The 24,291-nt window shown below is 42.2% G+C and overlaps 2 protein-coding genes across 2 annotated transcripts in view; one reads left to right on the top strand and one right to left on the bottom strand.

The window, feature by feature from the left end:
* LOC117705360 (antiviral innate immune response effector IFIT1-like) overlaps nucleotides 1–24,291 on the bottom strand; it is a 90,244-nt gene that overhangs the window by 53,987 nt on the left and 11,966 nt on the right.
* Nucleotides 14,948–23,833, top strand: LOC117705368 (antiviral innate immune response effector IFIT1). The gene is made up of 2 exons (XM_034497968.2): nucleotides 14,948–15,100; nucleotides 21,735–23,833. Exons 1-2 carry the CDS (start codon nucleotides 15,096–15,098, stop codon nucleotides 23,119–23,121), a joined length of 1,392 nt encoding a protein of 463 aa, XP_034353859.1. The 5' UTR covers nucleotides 14,948–15,095; the 3' UTR covers nucleotides 23,122–23,833.

Below are 24,291 nucleotides of genomic sequence, written 5' to 3' on the forward strand. Positions count from 1 at the left end.
ACACTGTCTTTACAATTTGGCATGTAGGGTTCAACACATAGCAAGGTCTTAACTTCAAGAGTTCATCGAGAACTGTCCAAATGATAAAGGCAAACAACTGAGTATTTTTCACAGAAAAGAATGGCTTCAAACCAAAATTTACTTTCTATTTACCAATAGGCATTCATAGGCAACTGATACCTAAGAGTTAGGCAATCAGAATAACATGCTAACCAGCTAGAAATGTCCCTACATTGTAACCACAGGCATCAGTTAGCAAGGCCCTGACCTTGTGGCTGTGTCCAAACTGTTATCAGGTACCTGTGTCTATAAAGCCCACTGGCTCATTTAATGAAGAAAAGAAAGTAAGAAGCAGAAACTGGAAAGGGAAGATGGGTTTACTTGTTTACACTGTGGGCAGGTCGGAAAGAGAATGACTTCTATTTTCTTTGCCCCTTCCCAGCAGCAGAGTTATGATTTTATAGAAAAGAGGAAACAGAAACATGGAAACAGATTGTGAAAAATCTAACTGTGACACAGGATGACAAAATTACAGGAAACCTCTCCCCGTGAGGCAAGTTCTTCCTCTGATGCTCCTGTACCAAAGCTTGTTAGTCTTTCAGTTCTTCCACCCAAGAATTTTTGCACCTATTGTTTTAGGGTTCTGGTTTCAATAGTCTAGTAAACAAAATGGAGACATAAAGGTCTTTCTAAATGTCTCCATTCTGGCCAGGGCATCCCTACAGAATACAAAAGCAGATGCTGTAAAGTGCTGGTTCTGACATCCAGTTAAACGCTCAACTTGATTTTCATGATAAGGATTCCAGTTAGTGTGTCTGGGATAGGGAGGAGATACAGTGCTTACGAGCCCTTACTGCTCATTCAGAAGATGTGGCTCAGCTTCCAGCACCCATATGGCACCTCACAACCATCTATAACTCTAGTTTCAGAGGAATCCTTCTTCTTGACCCCATAGTCCCCTCCACACATGTGGTACACATAAACTCACACAGGCACACACATATACATGTAAAAATAAAAGATTAAATAAATAATATTTAAAGTTAGCATGTTTATCAGAGATTTGTACTGGCACTCCCAATGGACAATGGACTGGATTTGTGGGTTACTTATTGAAAAAGTACAGTAGGGGTGACTAGGCTTAAGAAAGGGAACAAATGGGACCATCTCTAGCCAATTGCTTTTCAGACACTGTGTGGGATGTGTGAATGTCCAGGTCAGTATCCTTTGAGTTGAAAAGCATAAGCAGTGATGGACAACACCTCAGTAGATAGGGACTGGTTTTTTTTTTTTTTTTTTTTTTTTTTTGGATATTTTATTTACATTTCAGATGTTATCTCCTTTCCCCATTCTCCTCCCCCCCCCCCCCCGCTCAGAAACCCCATCTTATCCCCCCTCCTCCTGCATCTATTAGAATGTGCACCCACTTACTCTCCCACCCACTCCCATCCACCCACCTTCTCCCACCTCCCCGCCCTCGAATTCCTCCACACTAGGGCATCCAGTCTTCATGGGACTAAAGACTTCCTCTCCCACCTATGCCCGACAAGGCTATCCTCTCCTACATATGCAGGTGGAGCCATGGGTCCCTCCCTATGTGCTCCCAGGATGGTGGTTTAGACCCTGGGAGCTCTGGTTGATTAGTATTGTTGCTTTACCCATGGGGCCACAAACCCTTTCAGCTCCTTTGGTTTTCTCTCTAACTTCTCCATTGGGAACACAATGATCAGATCAGTGGTTAGCTGTGAGCATCTGCCTCTGTATTTGTCAGGCTCCAGCAGACCTCTAAGGATACAGCTATATCAGGCTCCTGTCAGCATGTACTTCCTGGCATCCACGTCAGCATCTATCTGCCTTTGGTGACTGCACATGGGATGGATACCCAGGTGGAGCAGTCTCTGGACAGCCCCTCCTTCAGTTTCTGTCCCACACTTTGACTCCATATTTGTTCCCATGAGTATTTTGTTACTCCTTCTAAGAAGGACCAAAGCACCTACACTTTGGTCTTCCTTCTTCATGAGATTTCATGTGGTGTGTGAGTTGTATCATGGGTATTGTGAGCTTTTGGGCTAATATCCACTTATCAGTGAGTGCATACCATGTGTGTTCTTTTGTGATTGGGTTACCTCACTCAGGACGATATTTTCTAGTTCCATCCATTTTCCTAAGAATTTCATGGATTCATTGCTTTTAATACCTGAGTAGTACTCCATTGTGTAAATGTACCACATTTTCTGTATCCATTCCTCTGTTGAAGAACATCTGGGTTCTTTCCAGACTCTGGATATTATAAATAAGGCTGCTATGAACATAGTGGAGCATATGTCATTGTTATATGTTGGAGCATCTTCTGGATATATGCCCCAGAGTGGTATAGCTGTGTCCTCAGGTAATGCTATATCCAATTTTCCAAGGAACCGCCAGACTGATTTCCAGAGTGGTTGTACCAGTTTGCAATCCCACCAACAATGGAGAAGTGTTCCTCTTTCTCCACATCCTCGCCAGCATCTACTATTACCTGAGTTTTTGATCTTAGCCATTCTGACTGATGTGAGGTGGACTCACAGGGTTGTTTTGATTTGCATTTCCCAGATGACTAAGTGTTGAAGTAATTATTTAAAATTGGTGGCCAGTCAAGCCAACTATCTAAGCTGCAGAGGCTCTGCTTAGCTCAGCTGCCATGTTTTGTAGCTAGAGGCCATGTGTGAGCTGCAGCTAGAAACTGCCAGCCAGAAATGCCAGCTCTGCCACCCATGAGATGTCAGCATGGGAGATGGTTCTGCCAATCTTCCACACTGTCTCTGCAATGCTGGGCATTGCTTAGACCATCCTGCCAACCACGTGAGCTGGGTACGAATGAGACTCTAATGCTTAGATTATCCAAAGACTTTATATATTTGGTAATGATCAATAACAAGATGCCTACTCAATCAGAGGTGTAACCCAATACCCAACCTAAATATACCAACTACCTTTGACAGCTAGAGACATTCAATCATTGGCCTCCATGTTTCTGTTTCTCTCTCTCTCTCTCTCTCTCTCTCTCTCTCTCTCTCTCTCTCTCTCTCTCATTCCTATCTCCTAGCTCCTCCTCTTCTTCCCCTCCTCCTCTCCTTACTCCTCCCACCTTAGCTCCTCCTATAACTAAGGATGTTGAACATTTCTTTAGGTGCTCCTCGACCATTGAAGTTTCCTCAGTTGAGAATTGTTTAGCTCTGAACCCTATTTTTAATAGGGTTATTTGGTTGTCTGGAGTCTAACTTTTTGAGTTCTTTGTATATACTAGATATTAGCCCTCTTTCAAATGTAGGGTTGGTAAAGGACTTTTCCCAATCTGTTGGTTGCCATTTTGTCCTATTGACAGTGTCCTTTGCTTTACAGAAGAAGCTTTGCAATTTTATAAGGTCCTATTTGTCAATTCTTGATCTTAGAGCATAAGCCATTGGTGTTTTGTTCAGGAACTTTTTCCCTGTGCCCAAGTATTCAAGGCTCTTCCCCACCTTCTCTTCTATTAGTTTCAGTGTATCTGGTTTTATGTGAAGGTCTGTAATCCACTTGGAATTGAGTTTTGTACAAGGAGATAAGAATGGATCAATTTGCATTCTTCTACATGCTGACCTCCAGTTGAACCAGCACCAGTTTTTTAAAATGCTGGGTTTTTTTTTCCCCCCATTGGATGGTTTTATCTCCTTTGTCAAAGATCAAGTGACCATAGGTGTGTGGGTTCATTTCTGGGTCTTTAATTCTATTCCATTAATCTTCCTGCCTGTTTCTATACCAATGCCATGCAGTTTTTATCACTATTGCTTTGTACTACAGCTTGAGGTCAGGGATGGTGATTGCCCCAGAAGTTTGTTGTTGTTGTTGAAAATAGTTTTCGCTATCCTGGGTTTTTGTTATTCCAAATGAATTTGTAAATTGTTTTCTATCTCTATGAATAATTGAGTTGGAATTTTGATGGAGATTGCATTAAATCTGCAGATTGCTTTTGACAAGATGGCCATTTTTACTATATTAATCCTGCCAATCCATGAGCATGGAAGATCTTTCCATTTTCTGAGATCTTCCTCGATTTCTTTCTTCAGAGACTTGAGACTTGAAGTTCTTGTCATACAGATCTTTCACTTGCTTGGTTAGATTCACACCAAGGTACTTTATATCATTTGTGATTATTGTGAAGGGTGTCATTTCCATAATTTCTTTCTCAGGCTGTTTATCCTTTGAGTAGAGAAAGGCTACTGATGTGTTTGAATTAATTTTATATCCAGCCACATTGCTGAAGTTGTTTATCAGGTTTAGGAGTTCTCTGATGGACACTTTGGGGTCACTGAAGTATACTATCATATCATCCGCAAACAGTGATATCTTGACTTCCTCCGTTCCTATGTGTATCCCTTTGACTTCCTTTTGTTGTTTAACTGCTCTGGCTAGGACTTCTAGTACTATATTGAATAGGTAGGGAGAGAGTGGGCAGCCTTGTCAAGTCCCCGATTTTAGTGGGGTTACTTCAAGTTTCTCTCCATTTAGTTTGATGTTGGCTACTGGCTTGCTGTATATTGCTTTTACTGTGTTTAGGTATGGACCTTGAAGTCCTGATCTTTCCAGGACTTTTACCGTGAAGGGATGTTGAATTTTGTCAAATGCTTTCTCAGCATCTAGTGAGATGATCATGTGTTTTTTTTTTCTTTGAGTTTGTTTATATAGTGGATTATATTAATGGATTTCCGTATATTGAACCATCCCTGCATTCCTGGGATAAAGCCTACTTGATCATAGTGGATGATTGTTTTGGTGTGTTCTTGCATTTGGTTTGGGAAAATTTTATTGAGTATTTAGGTATGAGCATAATTGTGGCTTCATAGAACGAATTAGGTATTGTTCCTTGTGTTTCGATTTTGTGAACTATTTTGAAGAGAATTGGTATTAAGTCTTCCTTGAAGGTCTGATAGAATTCTGCACTAAAACCATCTGTTTCTGGGCTTTTTTTTCTTCTTGGTAGGGAGACTTTTAATGACTGCTGCTATTTCTTCAGGTGTTATGGGACTATTTAGATGGTTTATCTGCTCCTGATTTAAATTTGGTACCTGGTATCTGTCTAGAAAATTGTCCACTTCATCCAGATTTTCCAGTTTTGTTGAGTATAGGCTTTTGTAGTAAGATCTGATGATTTTTTTAATTTTCTCAGTTTGTGTGTTATGTCTCCCTTTTCAGTTCTGATTTTATTAATTTGCATACTGTCTCTGTGCCCTTTGGTTAGTCTGGCTAAGGGTTTATCTATCTTGTTGATTTTCTCAAAGAACCAGCTTCTGGTTTTTTTGATTCTTTGTATAGTTCTTTTTGTTTCTACTTGGTTGATTTCAGCCCTGAGTTTGATTATTCTTGCTGTCTACTCCTCTTGGGTGTATTTGCTTCTTTTTGTTCTAGAGCTTTCAGGTGTGCTGTCAAGTTGCTAGTGTATGCTCTCTCCAGTTTCTTTTTGTAGGCACTTAGAGCTATGAGTTTTCCTCTTAGCACTGTTTCCATTTTGTCCCATAAGTTTTGATATAAAGAGCCTTCATTTTCATTAAATTCATTAAATTTCATTAAATTCATTAAAAAAGTCTTTAATTTATTTTTTTTAAATTTTTATTGGATTTTAAAATTTATTTACAATACTGATATCATCCCCTTTCTCCATTTCCCCTCCCTAGAACTCCCTATCCTGTCCCCTCTCCTCCTTTATGCTTTTATACCATTTTAATTACATGTGGTTAAGGTCAGTTCTAGGTTCAGGGTCTAGCAATACAATAGATGCAAATGGTCAAGGAACAAGCAAGACAATAAACACAAATAGTCACAATAAACACAAATAGAAGGAGTAACAAAATACTCACAGGATCAAATATGATACAATGTGTGGGGCAGTAACTGAAGGAGAGACCATTCAGAGACAGGAGCCTGATACAGCTCTTTCCCTAGAGGCTCTGCCAGAGTCTGACATATACAGAGGCAGATGCTCACAGCTAACCATCAAACTGATCGCAGGGCTCCCAGGGGAGAAATTAGAGAGAAGACTAAAGGAGTTAAAGGGGCTTGTGACCCCATTGGGGAGAGCGACAATACTAACCAACCAGAGCTCCCAGGGTCTAAACAGCTAGCCTGGGAACACACATGGAGAGACCCATGTCTCTAGCTGTATTTGTAGAAGAGAATTGACTTGTTGGGCATCAGTGGGAAAGGAGAGCCTTGGTCCTTTGCAGGCTGAATGCCCCAGTGAGGGGAAATTCCAGGGAAGGGAGGTGATAGTGGGTGGATGGGTGGGGCCACACCCTCATAGAAATAGGAGGAGGGAGGACAAGTAAAGGGGTTTCTGGGGGTGGGGAATAGGGAAAGGGGCTAGCATCTGAAATGTAGATAAATAAAGTACCCAAAAATAAAAAAAAAAAAAGAAAAAACAAACAAACAACAAAAACAGATAATGGAACTGGCTATGACGATCTAACATTTGAGACATTTTAGCAGCAATTTAAGATTACCCACATTATGGGAATTCCTTATAAAAGTCTTTATTTTTTTCTTTATTTCTTCCTTGACCAAGTTATCATTGAGTAGAGCATTGTTCAATTTCCACATGTATGTGGGCTTTCCATTGTTTTTGTTATTATTGAAGACCAGCCTTAGTCCATGATGATCTGATAGGATGCAAGGAATTATTTCAATATTTTTGTATCTGTTAAGGCTCATTTTCTGACCAATTTTATGGTCTATTTTATTATGGGGGTTCTATTTTGGAGAACCATTTTGGAGCATGAGGTGTTGAGGAAAAAGGTATATTCTTTTGTTTTAGGATGAAATGTTCTATAGATCTCCGTTAAATCCATTTGGTTCATAACTTCTGTTAGTTTCACTGTGTCTCTGTCTAGTTTCTGTTTCCATGATCTGGCCATTGCTGAGAGTGTGGTGTTGAAGTCCCCCACTATTATTGTGTGAGGTGCAATGTGTGTTTTGGGCTTTAGTAAAGTTTCTTCTATGAATGTGAGTGACCTTGCATTTAGAACATAAATGTTCAGAATTGAGATTTCATCCTGATAGATTTTTCCTTTGACGAATATGAAGTGTCCTTCCTTATTTTTTGTTTTTGATAATTTTTGTTGAAAGTCGATTTTATTCAATATTAGAATGGCCACTCCAGCTTGTTTCTTGGGACCATTTGTTTGGAAATTTTTTCCATCCTTTTATTCTGAGGTAGTGTCTGTCTTTGTCACTGAGGTGCATTTCCTGTATGCAGCAAAATTCTGGGTCCTGTTTACATATCTAGTCTGTTAGTTTATGTCTTTTTATTGTGGAATTGAGTCTATTGATATTAAGAGATATTAAGAAAAAATGATTGTTGCTTCCTGTTATTTTTGTTATTAGAGGTAGAATTATGTTTGTGTAGCTATCTTATTTTGGGTTTGTTGGAAAATTATTTTCTTGCTTTTTCTAGGTTGTAGTTTCCCTCCTTGTGTTGGAGTTTTCCATTATCCTTTGTAGGGCTGGATTTGTGGAAAGATATCGTGTAAACTTGGTTTTGTCATGGAATACCTTGGTTTCTCCATCTATAGTGATTGAGAGTTTTGCTGGATATAGTAGTCTGGGCTGGCATTTGTGTTGTCTTAGGGTTTGTATGATATCAGTCCAGGATCTTCTGGCTTTTATAGTTTCTGGTGAGAAGTCTGGTGTAATTCTTATAGGTCTGCCTTTACATGTTACTTGATCTTTTTTTTTCTTACTGCTTTTAATATTCTTTCTTTGTTTTGTGCATTTGGCGCTCTGAGTGCAGTGGTTTCTCTGGGATGGGTCAGGATATGGTGTCTTCAGGGGAGCAGACCAGCTAGGAGTCTGCCCCAGCAGAAAAGACCAAGCACAGGGTGGAAGGGGAGTGGTATTCCAGAAGGCAAGATTTGGGGTGAGTGATGGGTCCTGAGTGCCCCAGGCTCCTGGCTGCAGCTCTGGGGCATAGGGTTGTGGGGGAGGGTATGGTCCTTCAAGCCTGGATTTAAGTTTTTCTTCACCTAGAATTTGCTCTGTTCTAGGCTGGCCTTGAACTCACTGATCTGCTTGTTTTTGCCTCCTGGAGTTAAAGACTTGTACTACCATGCCTGGACCTAAACTTAGCTTGGTGGGATCTTGTCCCAAGGTCATTACTCCCTTAATTCAATTTAATATCCTTGGACACAGGATTCAGCTTCATTTTACTTCTTGGTGCCCCTTTATATACTCAACCCATATATTTTATATTTTTCTTTCTCAGCTTGCTATGCTTGTATAAAATCCTCTTCATGAGACTTAACCAGAGAACTGTTGGGGACAGCATACCATGACTGGGACTACCAGCAATAGGCTCGGATGGAGACATCTCAGAAGCCCGTGGCAGCTCTTTGTAAAAAACACTTGTTCCCATTTCTCCTAACTTTAACCCTGGATAACAGCTACATAGATTTCATTTGTATGTGACTGCTTTTCACTTGGCTTCAGTGTGCATAATTGTTCTATTATATCTAACTTTCCTACTTCTTTCTTCTTCTGTTATGGTTAATTCTGTGAAACTAGATGTTCCTTGATGTAATGATTCTTAAATAAGTAAAAATTAAAGCATAGAGCACAGCACAGCACAGTCCTAATGGTCCAGGTGCGTGTTGAGTGTTCTCATCTTGGAAACAATACAGTAACTGCACAATGGTAGTTCCAGGTTAATGCTTGTCTTGCAAAGAATGTTTGTAGAGTCAACATTGGGACTCTGAGAAAGAAAAAAAACTATTGAAGTTATGAAATAAGTTTTGCACAACATTTGAGAGTGGTTCCTGGATAAATAAGTATAGAATACAAAAAATTATATATTAGTAAAACTAAGTGAAAACACTGGGACTCTTAGGAGAGTCACTGTGTGCAATGTATAGAAGCAGAAAGCTAGTAGAACTTCTGAGTTAAGGGTTAACTTGACTCTTTCTGGCCAATGTCTGGTAGCTTTGTCTATGTCATTTATCATTAGAGCTTCACAAGAAAATGCAAGTAGCTGAACTTGGAGTTCTGAGCTCTGAAGTATAATAAGTCAAAAGTTAAAGTTTAAATAATGATAAGTTTGCAATTATTATTTTGGCTACAGGCCTGGAAGTACGAAAAGCTTGAAACTTTGGTAAACAATTATAATTCTTGATTCTTTGTGGGGTATGGTTGTTCTTTTGAATTTGATTTGGCAATGATTATCCAATGTCTCTTTTCCTACCTGCTTTTGGAGTATCAATAAAAGACTGGGGCAAGAAAAAGGCGAGAGAGCTTGTAGAGAGCATATGAAGATCCAGAGGAGAGCATGTGATGAGCAAGTAGAGAACAAGGAGAGAGAGAGAGGTGTGCATGAAGTATGTATGAGGTGAGTGTAGAATGAGGGAGAATGTGAGAGATTGTGAGGAAAAGTGTGTGTGTGTGTCTGTGTGTGTAAGAGAGAGAGAGAGAGGATGTGAAGAGTGAGTGAAGAGAGAATGTGAGGTGTGTATGGAGTATGTGTGTGAGTGAAAGTAGAGTGCATGTGGTATGTGTGAGGTATATGTGAAGAGTGTGTGTGAGTGAGTGAAAGGGAAATGCACAAAGGTGTGTAGGAGTGTGGAAGTTCAAGAAAAGAAAAGTGCACAGGAGAAAAGCAGAGTGAGCAGGAGAATGCAGAGTGTGTGCACCCTCAAGCTGAGAGAGAGAGAGAGAGAGAGAGAGAGAGAGAGAGAGAGAGAGAGAGAGCGAGCACTGGTTCCAGTTAAGAACTCTGATCTTGTGTTGAGGCTGGACCCAGAAAGAGAACAAAGTCTATGATGGGCATTTCTGAGACTTTTTTTTTGTCAATGCAATTAATCTGAGTCTCTTCACCTTAGCCTTAGGCAGACTCTTCAGACAAGGCCAAAAAGTAGTTACATTCTTCACCAAAATACCACAAAAACCATCTCTAAGCCATATATTGAGATTCTCCATTGAAGCTTCTTGGGCCAGGTCTGCACAATTCAAATCACTCTCAGTAACAAAGTCTTCCATATTCTACTAGGATAGCCCAGCAAGCCCGATTTAAAGCATTCCTCTGCTTTCCAAATCCAAAGTCCCAACATCTACCTTCTTCGAAACAAAAGCATGGTCAGGCCTTTCACAGCAATACCCCACTCCTGGTACCAACTTCTGTCTTAGGGTTTTACTGTGAGCAGACACCATGACCAAGGCAAGTCTTATAAAGAAAAATATTTAATTAGGACTGACTTACAGGTTCAGAGGTTCAGTACATTATCATCAAGGTAGGAATATGGCAGTATCTAGGCAGGCATGGTACAGGCATAGCTAAGAGTTCTACATCTTCATCTGAAGACTGCTAGCAGAATACTGTTTTCCAGGCAGCAAGGATTAGGGTCTTAAAGCCCATGCCCACAGTGACACACCTATTCCAACAAGGCTACACCTACTCCAACAGGGCTGTACCATCTAATAATGCCACTCCCTGAGCTGAACATGTAGAAACTATCAAATCAATCATGTACCAACAAAAGACTAATATTTAAAATATATAAAGAACTCAAGAAATTAGATACCAACAAACCAAGTAACCCAATCTAAAAATGGGATACAGAGCTAAGTAGAGAATTCTCAACAGAGGAATTGCTAATGACTAAAAGGCACTTAAAAAATTGTTTAAAGTCCTTAGTCATCAGGGAAATGTAGATCAAAAGGACTCAGATTCCATCATATACACATCAGAATGGCTAAGATAAAAAAAATCAAATGACAGCTCATGCTGGCTAGGATGTGGAGCAAGGTAAACATTCCCCCGTTACTGGTGAAAGTGTGAACTTGTACAACCAAGTTGGAAATAATTTTGGCAATTTTTTCAGATAATTAGGGATGGATCTACATCAAGACCCAGCTATACCACTTCTGGTCGTATACCCAAAAGGTGGTCCAAAATACCACAAGGATACTTGCTCAACTATGCTCACGGCAGCTTTATTTGTAATAGCTCAAAATTGGAAACAACCTGGATATGCCTCAACTGAAGAATGGATACCAAAAACGTGGTGCATTTTCACAATGCACAGTATACTCAGCTATTAAAGCAAAGAGATCATGCAGTTTTCAGGCAAATAGATGGTAATCGAAAATATCATTCTGGGTGAGGTAACCCAGACCTAGAAACATATGAATGGTATGAGCTCACTTATGAGTGAATATTAGCCATACATATAAGTAAAACATAACTATGCTATAATCCATAGACCCAAGGAAACTAATTACAAGGAGAGCCCAAGGAAAGATGCTTAAATCTCACTCAGAAGGGAAAATAAAATAGACATAGGAGGTGGATAGAAGAAGTGAACTGGTTGGGAGAGGGCATGGGGAGAGGAACTGAGCTGAGGATCAGGTGTGGGAGACAGAGCTAGATGGCTGGGATATAGAAGGGAAATCCTTGGTGGCAGGGCATCTCTAGGAAGAGCCTGAGACTTGGGAAAAGAGAGACCCCAGGAGTCTATGGGAGTGACCCTAGTTAACACTCTTAGCATCAGGGGATATAGGGACTGATGTTGCCACCTCCTGGAGCAAGGAGGAACTTCCAAGTAGAGAAAGAGGGACACTAAAAAAAACCTACAAATCCCTCAACCCAATTGTGTCCTGCGTCCATGTGTACTCTTTAGTTGTTGGTTTAGTCCCTGGGAGCGCTGGGTGGGGTCTGGGTGGTTGATATTGTTGTTCTTCCTATGGGGTTGCAAACCTCTTCAGCTCCTTCAGTCCTTTCCCTAACTCCTTTATTGGGGTCTTCATGCTCAGTCCAATGGTTGGCTGCAAGCATCCTTATCTGTATTGGTAAGGCTCTGGCAGAGCCACTCAGGAGTCAGCTATATCAGGCTCATGTCAGGAAGCACTTCTTGGCATCCACATTAGTGTCTGGGTTTGGTGGCTGCATATGGGATGAATCCCCAGGTGGGACAGTCCCTGAATGGCCTTTCCTTCAATCTCTGCTCCACTTTTTGTCCCTGTATTTCCTTTAGACAGGAGCAATTCTGGATGAATATGTTTGATATGGTTGGGTGACTCCATCTATCAACTAGGGGCAATGCCTAACCTCGGGATATGGTCTCTACAGGTTCTCTCTCCCTTATTTGGGTATTTGAGCTTTCCTGGCATCTGGGAGTTTCTGGTAGCTACCCCCAGCTCCACCCATAACCCCCATTGCTACACACCTCTATTCAATTTCCTGACCCTCTGTACATCTCCCCCACCTCCTCCCACATCTGATCCTGCCCCCACTTTCCCACCTCCTTGGAGGGACCCATGGCTCCATACGTGGCATCCAGCTGCATATATAGCAGAGGATGGCCTTATCTGGCATCAGTGGGGGTCAGTCTTGGTCCTGTGGAGGCTAGATGCCCCAGCATAGAGGAATGCTAGGGCAGTGAGGGGAAATCAGGAAGGGGGATAACATTTGAAATGTAAATAAATAAAATAACCAATAATTTTAAAGTATTAGCTAAACAAGGAAAAAAATGTGTCCTGCCTACAAGATGTGCAGGAAAAAAGATGGAGCAGAGATTAAGGGACCGGTCAACCAATGTCTGGCCCAATTTGAGACCCATCTCATGGGAGAGAGCCAATCCCCAACACTATTAATGATACTCTGTTATGTTTGTAGACAGGAGCCTAGCAGAACTGTCTCCTGAGAGACTTCATACAGCAGCTGAGAGAAACCGACGCAGAGACCCACAGCCAAACATCAGGTGGAGCTCGGGAGTCCTGTGGAAGAGTGAGGGAAGAGTTGAGCAAACTGGAGGGATCAAGGATACTGCAAGAAGACCTACAGGGTCAACTAACCTGGACCAATGGGGGCTCACTGAGACTGAACCACCAACCAATGAGCATGCATGGGCTTGACCTAGGCCTCCTACATATTTGTAGATGTGTAGCATGGTGTCCATGTAGGTCTCCTAACAATTGGAGCAAGGGCTGACTCTGACTTTGTTGCCTCGCTTTCAATCTCTTTCCCATAGCTGGGCTGCCTTGTCTGGCCTCAGTGGGAGAGAATGCTCCTAGTCCTGCTGCAACTTGATGTGCTATGGCAGGTTGGTACCCATCAAAGTTGGGTATGGGTGGTTTTCTTTCTCAGAGGAGACAGGGAAGAAGGAATGGCCATGGGGGATATGTAATGGTGGGACTGAGAGGAGAGACTGGAGGCAACAGCAGTCAGAATGTAAAGTAACTTAATTAATTAATTAATTAATTAGAAAAAAAACAAAAAAGAAAAGAGAAAAAGGCAATTTTGAGTTAAGAGCCTTATTAACACAATCTTTTCAACCCCATCTCTTTTAAAATGTACTAATACTATCTTTCAGTGAAGTGTGTAACAGGTGTATGCATGTGAGAGTGTGCATGTGTGCAACTGTGGGTTTGTTAGCGTGTCTTTGGGGGCGATGCCTGTGCGTCGTGGTGTTTGCGTGAAGTCATAGAATAACACTCTAGATTTAGTTCTTTCCCGCCAGCATGGATTCTGGGGGACTGAATCCAGGAGTCGGGCTTGATAGCAAGCACTTCAACTCTCTAACATATGCCTAGCCACCTCACTGACACATGCCTCTAGGTTCTCCAGAATTAAACTTTACTGGAGAAAGTGGCCAGAGGGCCATCTCCCGTGTTGGTGTCAGCTGACTGGGGGTTGGAGCTGTAACTGCCTGGTCAAGGAGAACTCTCAGGAGAGGTTAGCATTATATCAAGGAGATAGAAGTAGATGTTTAATTCCTTTCAATGTTTTTAATATTTGGAGGTGGGAAGGACCCAGCTATCAAAGGAAGACCCAGATATCAAAGGCCAGACTAAGGAACTAGACACCAATAAAAGCTGAGATTACAGGTTAACCAAGACGACAGACTAAATTATTTGACCTCTACCTGAAACAATGTGAGCTCCACTGTCTGTAGTTCTCTAGATTGTTATTAGCAGTCTAAAAAAAATGTATTTATTTTATGTGTATGAACATACTGTAGTTGTCTTCAGACACATCAGAAGAGGGCATTGGATCCCATTACAGATGGTTATGAGCCATCATGTGGCTGCTGGGAATTAAACACAGGACCTCTGGAAGAACAGTCAGTGCTCTTAACCACTGAGCCATCTCTCCAGCCTGCTATAAGCCTTTTTAAAGGCTCTGAATAACCATCACCCTTTAGGGATTCCATGTCTGGTTCTTGTTTACATGGCTATGGTTGGTGGAAAGAACCCTTTACTGTCACCTCAGGAGACGTTAGCACAAAGCACAGCTCAACAGCTCTAGGCTCTGAGAAACTGTCCTAGTTTAGGAAGGCTTAATTCCTAATTCCTAATGCTTCAGGTAGACTGGGAAGCTGTACACTAGACAGTGCACATGAGTGATGACACCTGTGAAAGATGCTAAGAACACACACACGCACACGCACACGCACACACAAGACCAGCTGTTATCTTCCACACTGCAGGAGCCCTCACTCTTCCAGCCCTAAACTTCACCTTTGTGACCCTATCAATTCCCCCCTAGTGCCACATAGGCAAGTCTCACTTCCAAGGAGGGACTGCAGACCTTCAAATGCTTGGAATAAACAACACTGCTTCTGAAGATGCCAGTCTGACTTCCGTTATATCTGTATCACCTCCATCAGCCCCTAGCTAACAGAATCTCTGGGTGCCAGGGATATCTCTCTCTCTCTCTCTCAATCTCTCTCTCTCTCCCCCCCCCCCCCCCAGCGGTCTGGATCTGACATGTCAATCAGTTTCAGAGCCTTCTCTCCCCCATTGATTTCGGTGAAGAGAGAAGGACAGCAAATCCCAGGGTGGCCCCTGCTATCCTAAAGGATGAACTGCAGGCTTTAGTTTCACTTTCCAGTTTCAGTTTCAGTTTTCTGGGCAGACTGCAAAGAACACACCCCCTGCAAAGAACACACCCCCAAGGCACAGAGCTTTCACAGCCCTTAAAAGAACTGAGCTTCCAGTGGGTCCGAGAGAGTCTGCAGGAGAGCAGAGTCAATGAGAGGTTTCTGAGGAGTCCCGATCTGCTGAAAACCCAGAGAACAGCTACCACCTTCACAACAACCATGGGGTAAGGATTTCCCTACTCTTCTTCGCTCTGAGGGAACCCAGGACACAGACATCTGCTTGTGGCTGGTTCTGGCTGTGCCTCTAGCTTCTCTTTCTACTGCTGCTGAGGAAGAGGAACAAGGATGCTAATTGTCCTGAGGGTTCAGGGATTTGCCTTAATGCTCCCATTAAGCTGGGTGCCTGGTGCTGGATGTGTGGCTGAAGGCTTGTTTTGATTTTTAAGGCTGTCTCACAGCACATAGTAGGAGGTACCTGGGGGAGACGTGAGGATGCTCACCTCACAGACAGATTACCAAACAGGCCTTCTGGAATGGAACAAGGCACTACCAGTACCCACTTGGTGCCCTGAAAATGAGCAGCAGGTTAATCTGTGCTCCTTCTGAAGCCTCCATCGTCCTTAGGATGCACCAGCCTACCCCACAAAGGACCTCTTGAAATGCTGTTCAAGTTTTCTGTTCCAGATGCATTCTTGCCCATCCCTGGCTGGCTTACCTAATAGCCAGGACACATTTTTTTTTTCTCTCTCTCTCTCTCCCAAGATTAAGAAACAAAAATGTGTAAATTCTATTCTCTCTGACAAGAGGTATTAAAAGCTGTTCTCCAAGAGACTAAATATATATGGATATGTATTATATATAATATTTATATACACATATATGTGGGACATAAAACCATGCCAGGAAGTTTGGTAAGGCAGAGCAAGTTGAGACCCAGAGACTTGGTAGGTAGACAACTGAGGCTTAGGGTATGGTGGATAAAAGTTCTATCCCTGAGACAAGGACACCGCACATCACCAGGAAGGTAATGAGATACTGGACCACCAACCAGTAGTTCCAGATTTAACAGACAGTGCATAGGGTGCTGTATTGCACCCTGAGGCTGAGTATGGAGGCCAGGTATGAGCATCTGCTTTTTGCAACTGAACAGAGGAATAAAGCATATAACTAACAAGAAAAAAAGGCCCTCCTACCTACCTCTGCGATCTGGAAAATCAGGTCACCTCTGATCCCCTGAGCCTGGGGCCTCCCCACCCTCATTGCCCTTTGAAGTCAATTCCTGCAGAAGGAGCCTGGCTAGGAAGCCCTGAATGGGGGCAAACAAGGAGTGGAATGTTCAGAGTCCTCATCTCAGAGCCCCCCTCGCTGTCATTTCAGAAACAAGAACTACTGTGTGACAGTAGCAGGAAGGGCTCCATGGGGGGGGGTGTAAAAGCATGCCAAGAAGTTTGGTGAGGTAGAGGAGGTGCTTATGCACAAGTACATGTACCTCCAACTCAAGACACAGTTCTCCAGAAGGATCCTTGTGAGCCCCCCAGTCAAGGCAGATCTTTCCGGGCTACTACTGTCCAGTTTTCAGAGTGCTCTTAGCTGTCCTGACAACGTCTTTATTTCCCAGAAGGTGCAGGTACAATCTCTAATTCCAACCATGGGATGCTGCAGCCAGGGAAAGCAAAGAAAAGCCAGATTGAATCTGATGCCCCTTTGCCAGGATTAATCTTCCTACAGAACACTGTCCATCATTTTAAAGTGCTCTGAAAAAGAAGGAGTAGCCATGAATTTGGTTATTTAAGAAAGAGACAGAGAGACAGGGAGACAGAGAGAGACAGAGAGAGACAGACACAGAGACAGAGATAGACAGAGATAGAGAAAAATGGAGAAAGACAGATGTTGGAGTCTCTGAGAATGTCATGGCCAACAGAGCAATAGTCTCTATGAAACAAGAAAGAAATCTGGTTGAATATAATTTAGCCAGTGTTGGTTCAGACTTCTGGAGTCTAACCTGCCACTGTTTGTTGTCAATATATTTCAACACACTGCAATATGGAGGAATGTTTCCTGGTGTAATGCAATCCCCTGTGCACATGGAGGTATCATGAGATATAATCAACTCAAAGTACATGTGACTTCTTTCAAGAAGATTAGTTCTAGAGATACGCTTCATGTATTATCTTAGGGGCCTAGGGAAGGATCTGGTGTGGTGTCAGTCATACAGATAGTACAGAGGTCATTGGTACTATTACCACTAACAAAGGTTACCTACACTATTAGCCATCTCTGGTCCTGCTATATGAGCTTAATGTGTTTTAACTCTACAGAGAACACAAAATACTAGGTTATTAGTGATCTCCATTACCAGTCTTCTGAGTGGAAAAACAAGATATAGATGATAGAGACAGAGACAGAGACAGAGACAGAGATAGATAGAGATAGATATATATTGAGTAATATATATATATATATATACATATATATATATGATTGAAGAGACAATTCTTCATGTTTAACATGTGTGATGTTCTTAGTGCTTATCTATGGAGGCAAAGACATGTGTGTTCCTAACAGAAGAGAGTCAGAGAGGAGAGAGAGAAAGAGAGAGAGAGACAGAGAGAGAGAGAGAGAGAGATCGAGCAAACTCAGGGACAGATAGGCAGATAGTCAGACAGAGAGAGAAAGACCAGAAACTTTTTACTCTTTTGTCTCTATCTCTCCTGGCTTACCAAATGCTACAGGTCAAGCCCAGAGTCCAGGAATAACTGCCAAACTCTCTCATGGGCACTGTTGAAATGCCTAAGTATTTTTGTCCAGCATCAATGAATTGGACCAGAGCCAAATGATGAGAAAGAGAAAGAGACAATTCCTTAGAAAAGAAAAAAACACTCTGGAAATGGGAATGGACTACTGAACTGAGGGACGTAAGCCCAAGGAGCACTGGGCTACAGGCTCAGGTGACTGAGCCATCTCAGTCAGTCAACAGGGTCTCAAGGGAGGCAGTGAGTATTAAAGAAAGAAAAGACAATTAGACAACACTATAACTTGACTCCAGCCAGTTCTAAAGCTGAAGTGGGTTTATTTTTCTCCAGTCTGCTTTTATAGCATTCTAGGTAAATGCAAAGAATATGGTCAGTCCTAAGGCATAAACAAAGTAGCCAAGGACCAAACAAAGCATAAACAGAGTTAACGAACAAACAAAGTATAAACAAAGGTCCCATGATTACTGTATTCAGGGTCTTAACAAGACCCCTCAGGATACAAAGACACATTCCTCAGCTGTATTTATCTTAAGCCTACTTCGTTGTCCTAGCCCAATGTCAAATTCCTGCCAAATTCCCAGAAAGTGGCACCAAGACCTCTCCACACTCAGGAACATTTCCATATGAAGAACAAGATGCCCTGTCTCTTCTCCAGGTTGGCACATCAAGGACATTTTAGGCATCTTTCTTTCATTACTTGAAGCCTAGGGAAGGAATGGCTGATAGTGTTTTTCTGCAAACTGCCAGCATTCATGGCCACTGATGCTCTTTCTGTGGTCTCCAATCTCCCACCATATTCCTTAAGCTCTGAAATACCATGTCAAGGGGGCAGGGGAGCCTCACAACTGCTTCCCTTGAAGATTTAAAATGGTACTGGGCAGATGGCTCTGTGGGTAAAGGGCTCACCAAAAAAACTATAAGGACCAGGGTTGAATCCTAGTGTTACTACTGAGAGGAGGTAGAAAGCACTTGGCTTTCAACCTCAAAAGAATGAGCTGAAGACCAGTGCCTAATGCTCTACTGTCCTCTGACCTCCATATTCATGCTTTGGTATAAGCACCACACACACACACACACACACATATATATATACATAAATTTCTAAGCATAACCTGTTAAGTCCTTATAATGTTAATTGTGCATATGTTATCAGGAATCAGTATTTGGTGTTGGACAAACAATGGCTGGTCCCTGGTCCCTGGGGAAGACCTCCTCTCCAGGCTTTACTTAGTTGCTCATTGTTCTCTGTATATAGTTAAGTCTGTTGTCAATCTTGTTTGGCTCACACTTGAGCACTCTTATTGGCGAGGTTTTCAAAAGATTTGGTCTTTCCTGGAGAAATGGCATTAAAAACTATTCCAAAGATGATAAGATTTCCAAAATGGAAGGAACCTCTTTCCATGTATCACCTTAATAAGATATGTACTTCTCTAACACAAAAGTCCTCATTACAAAGTAGCTGCCTACAGACCCTCAGTCCCCACTTTAGCTGAGAATGTGTCACCTTCTCATTTTCCTTTTTCCACCTCCCTTTGTCAGGTACTGGCTAGAATGCCTTGACAGATGGTTATATCTTGTTTTCTGAAAATATCTCTTGCCTTTAATGAGACTGAACTTTTGCTGGGACTGAAACCAAGATAATAAACTGCCTCCAAAGCATTTAAGGCTCTGTACACAATTAGACATGTCACTGGGATAGACCAGTCAAACATACAACAAACAGTACACAGACTACAACTATATGAAAAGACCTAGGGAGAAAAGTGGGGAACTCAATTTGTGGCTCAGTCTTGGTTTAAATGGCTCCCTTAGTGTGACATCAAGGCACTAACACTGTGGGCAATCTCTCTCTCTCAGGACCTGACTGTAGCTGCTTTAACTCAGTAAGCTCTTTCAACCCTGACCTCCTAGACAGATGCAAATATTTAAAGCTTGCTTGCCATATTTTGTTGTGAGTTAATTCTCCATCTTAAACTATGACTAAACTCTCTTAATATTTTCTTCCTACTTTGTTTTAATCATTTATATGAGCAACTTAAAACATCCCTAAAATAAACTGCTTTCATCAGATCTACACCTTAGAAATAACGTCACTGAGTCAAAATCGTTTGGCTATACTAATGCTTAAACTGTGTACCCTTCCAAATCAACTGCAAGAATAGTACTTATACATAAACAAAAGGTAAAAATGTATAGACATAGATTAAAGTTAGCTGAAGACATGAGGGCAGGGCATCTGCTACAGGATTGAGAAGCTTTCCTACAAGAACAGGAAGCAATTCCAGGGTTCTCAGTTCATGGCATAGACAGGACAGACTGCAGAAGGGTGGAGCAGGGATGTGATTCTCTTCAAGTCAAGAAGAAACACTTGCTAGATGAGGCATTACATAGGTAAGCAATTTGATCTGAGATTTATAACTTGCTGAGTTTTAATAAAACAAAGTTCTGTTGTGTCAGCCACTGAGTCCATGGTATTCTCCTATAGCAGCCTAGGCAAAAGGGTTCAGCCATACATGTAGTATTTTGACTCTTGTGTATTTTGTACCTCCAACCCCTGCAACATGTATGCCCCTTTTCTGGAGTGCCTTGGAGTCTTCATAGAATTTTGGTCAGTCACACAAAGCTTTCTTTGAGTCAATGATGCTACATTCTGGTCTTCCAGTATTCAAAACTGATATCCATAAACCACAGCAGGGAGTTTTCATAAAGAAGACTCCCTGTGGGGTTGTAAGTGGGAACTTAACAAAGGGGGGGGGGACAAGCCTCCTACAATAAAATTGGGACCAGGAAATGTGCCCTATCAATGGTCCCAAGCACATAGTTTATAACATATATTGGATGAATGAATGGGGGATGCAGGAGCTACTCAGTCCAACTGGCTGATTCAGGAGGTGTCTAGGTGGCTGTCATTTTCTATTGGTCTACCATTAAGGACTCCAAGCTCAGGTCTTCTTTATGGGAAAGACTTAACAGGGTGTCACGCCTCTCTGCTACTATTCTTGCCATCTGACCAGATCAAAACCAAAGGTAACTGGTTTATTCAGTATGGCATACATGGCCTCTGGCAGAGATAACCACCAACAAAACCAAGAGCCTTTTAGCCCTGGACATGGTTCAAAGCTGCTTAATTTTGGGTACCTACCCAAAACATGAGTAAATACCACACCTTGTCCTCAACACTAATAGGAAAATAGGAAACTCTATTAGGGTCTTAATATGTTCCATGTATTGCATATTTATAGACTCACTAATATCCCAAAGACCAGGAATGGAAAATACTAAAGTTATTCCCATTTCACAGATAGGTACAGTGTGACACTGAGGTGTGCAGTGATATACACCTGGAAAGCTCTCGAACTGTACTGTAGGGAGGCAAGGAAAGGCTTTTGGATTGTATAGATATCTATAAAATGCAGGGAATCCTTCGAACCATAGAGGAGGAGAGCTAAGGCTTGTCATTCTCTAGAAGGCTCCCACCTAAATCACCCCCCCCCCAAAAAAAAGGACCAAGAAGAGTCATGTCCCTAGTGTCAGAAGAAAGAGAGCAGGTCCATTTAATCTGAGACAGCCTACTTCTTGAGAACATCACACCAGCTCCTTTTGTTTGTCTTAGATGGAAGGAACGGGTTTTACAGTGACGTGTTCTCAACATTCATTGTTTAGCCAATGGACAGGTCCTATTTGTATGTCAACTCAGGGAGCATGCAAGTGGACACAGTCCTCAAAGACAATAGGAAAGGAAGAAATCGTTTTTAGAGTTTCAAACCTCAGAGAAAGGGTCTGGAGTGAGTGTGTGTGTGTGTGTGTGTGTGTGTGTGTGTATTCCTGTGGCCAACTATGTCCAGCCTTGATTGAAATCATCAGTTTATAATCTAGGATTGTACATATCCATGCATGTGGAAGAAGTCTCTGTTAGTTCAAATAAGTAAAGTAAGTCTTTAATAATAAAAGAAGTATTGATGTGGAAAAAAAATTAAGGAACACTAAAGCAACAGTAAGCCTGAGACTTGGGGTAAAAGAGCAAGAATGTTGCAAGATATGTTTGGCTTGGTATCCCTTTCTGGCCATTTCTCAAATAACAAATCATTCTGCCTCTTTCTCACAGAGAGAATGCTGATGTTGACCAGGTCATGGAGAGTCTGCTTCAGCTGAGATGTCACTTCACATGGAGGCTGCTCTTTGAAGACATTGACATACCTGATTTGGAAGTGAGAATCTCAGAGCAGGTCCAGTTCCTTGACATCAAAAACCCATTGGGGATGCACAACCTCCTGGCCTACGTGAGGCACCTGAAAGGCCAGCAGGAGGAAGCCCTGCAGAGCTTGAAAGAAGCTGAAGCCTTGATCCAGAGAGAGCAGTTGGGCAAGAGAAGCCTGGTGACCTGGGGCAACTGTGCCTGGGTGCATTACCACAGGGGCAGCTTGGATGAAGCCCAGATCTACCTGGACAAGGTGGAGAAGGTTTGCAAGGAATTTGCAAGTCCCTTCCGCTACAGGATAGAGTGTGCTGAGATGGACTGTGAGGAAGGCTGGGCCTTGCTGAAGTGTGGAGGAAAAAATTATAAACGAGCCCTGGCCTGCTTTGCAAGGGCTCTGGAAGAGGAGCCTGACAACCCTGAGTTCAACACTGGCTATGCAGTCGTAGCCTATCGCCTGGATTTAGATGACAACTATATTTCTCTAGAACCTCTACGGAAGGCTGTCAGGTTAAGTCCAGAAGATCCACACATTAAAGTTCTCCTTGCCCTAAAGCTTCAGGATTTAGGAGAATACGTCGAAGCAGAAACACACATTGAAGAAGCCCTCAGCAGCACATCTTGCCAAAGCTATGTCTTTCGCTATGCAGCTAAATATTTCCGTAGGAAAGGTTGCATAGACAAAGCCCTTCATCTTCTACATAGGGCCTTGCAGGGATCACCTTCCTCTGGCTACCTACATTACCAAAAAGGGCTCTGCTACAAGCAAAAAATGTTCCAACTGAAGACATCCAGAAACAGGCAGCCGGGAAGGCAGGGCAGTGTGCAGGAATTGGCACAACAGGCCATTTGTGAATTTCAAGAGACTTTGAAACTGAGGCCCACATTTGAGATGGCTTATGTTTGCATGGCCGAAGTGCAGGCAGAACTTCACCAGTATGAAGAAGCAGAGGAAAATTTCCAGAAGGCACTGAACATCGACAGCCTTGTGGCTCACATAAAGCAGGATATTCACTTCCGCTATGGCCGTTTCCAACAGTTTCATAAGAAGTCAGAAGACAAGGCAATCACCCATTACTTAAAAGGTCTAAAAGTAGAAGAGAAGTCCTTTGCCTGGAGGAAACTACTCACGGCTTTGGAGAAAGTGGCTGAAAGACGTGTTTACCAGAATGTCCATCTTGTGGAGAGCACCAGCCTTCTTGGGCTAGTCTACAAACTGAAAGGGCAAGAGATAAAGGCCCTGCTTTACTATGAGAAGGCCCTGAGGCTCTCTGGGGAAATGAACCCTGCATTTTGAACGCAGTCCACCTCTCTGAAGTTAATACACTCACAACCTAGTGTTCCAGTGCTCTTTCCTGGTTTCTTTTTCCAAGTCGGTTTGCTGGAATGTCAAGTAGCTAAACACATTTTCTTCTGCAACTTCTTTCTGGTCTCTCATGATCCTGTCTAGAAGGCAGGATCCATTCCTTCCATCCCTAGGATACCTACTCACTTAAATCTCAGGACTGATTCCTGCTGTTCTGGACTCCTGTGAACTGTAGAATCGCAGAAACGTTTTCCTTATTTTTGTGCCTTTGGAATAGATATCTTCCACCCTTTGCCTGCCAGTGTCCTAGACGAGAAAGTCTTTGCCAAAGAAGGTACTTTTTTATGTCACAAGAAATGCTTATTACCATACAATTTCAGAGTAAAACAAATGAGCAAAGAAGAAAGTTTGAAAGCAAAAGAGGTCACATATTACTAGAAAGACATAAGAAACAAGAAGACTTTTGGCTTACTAGAGAATTAAAATGAAAACCCCCCTTAGGTAGTAAAGTCTGAAAATTACATAAGTAACTTCTTTCAACATTTGTATGCTAAAAATATTCACTGAAAGTGACTAAAATAAGGCAGTGGTGGCACACGCCTTTAATCCCAGCACTTGGGAGGCAGAGGCAGGCGGATTTCTGAGTTCAAGGCCAGCCTGGTCTACATCGTGAGTTCCAGGACAGCCAGGACTACACGAGAAACCCTATCTCAAAAAACAAACAAACAAACAAACAAAAAAAACCCAAAAAACAAAACAAAAAACCCAACCAAACAAAAAAAAAAAAAAAAACCAAAAAATAAAAAAACACAAAAACAAAACAAAAAAAGAGAAAGTGACCAAAATAACAAATTTGGTATAGTCTGCTGAAGCCATTATAACGATGCACTTCTGTGTTTGCACAGTTTCTTGGTTATCTTTTATCCTCAGCTTGATACAGCCTGGGTCATCTGAAAAGAGCTGCTTGCATCACACTTGCAGGCATAGTGTGGCATTTTTTTCCCCTGGATTTGTAGCTATTGTAGTGTGACTCAGCCAACTATGAGTGGTTCTATCCCTAGGCAGGTGGGTGGTCTTGGCCTATATAAGAAATCTAGCTGTGCATGTGCCAGTGAATGAACCAGCAAGCAGAATTTCTCCATGATTCCTACCCAGTTTCCT

Source organism: Arvicanthis niloticus, chromosome 1 (genome assembly GCF_011762505.2).
Source record: "Arvicanthis niloticus isolate mArvNil1 chromosome 1, mArvNil1.pat.X, whole genome shotgun sequence".
Classification (NCBI taxonomy): Eukaryota; Metazoa; Chordata; class Mammalia; order Rodentia; family Muridae; genus Arvicanthis; species Arvicanthis niloticus.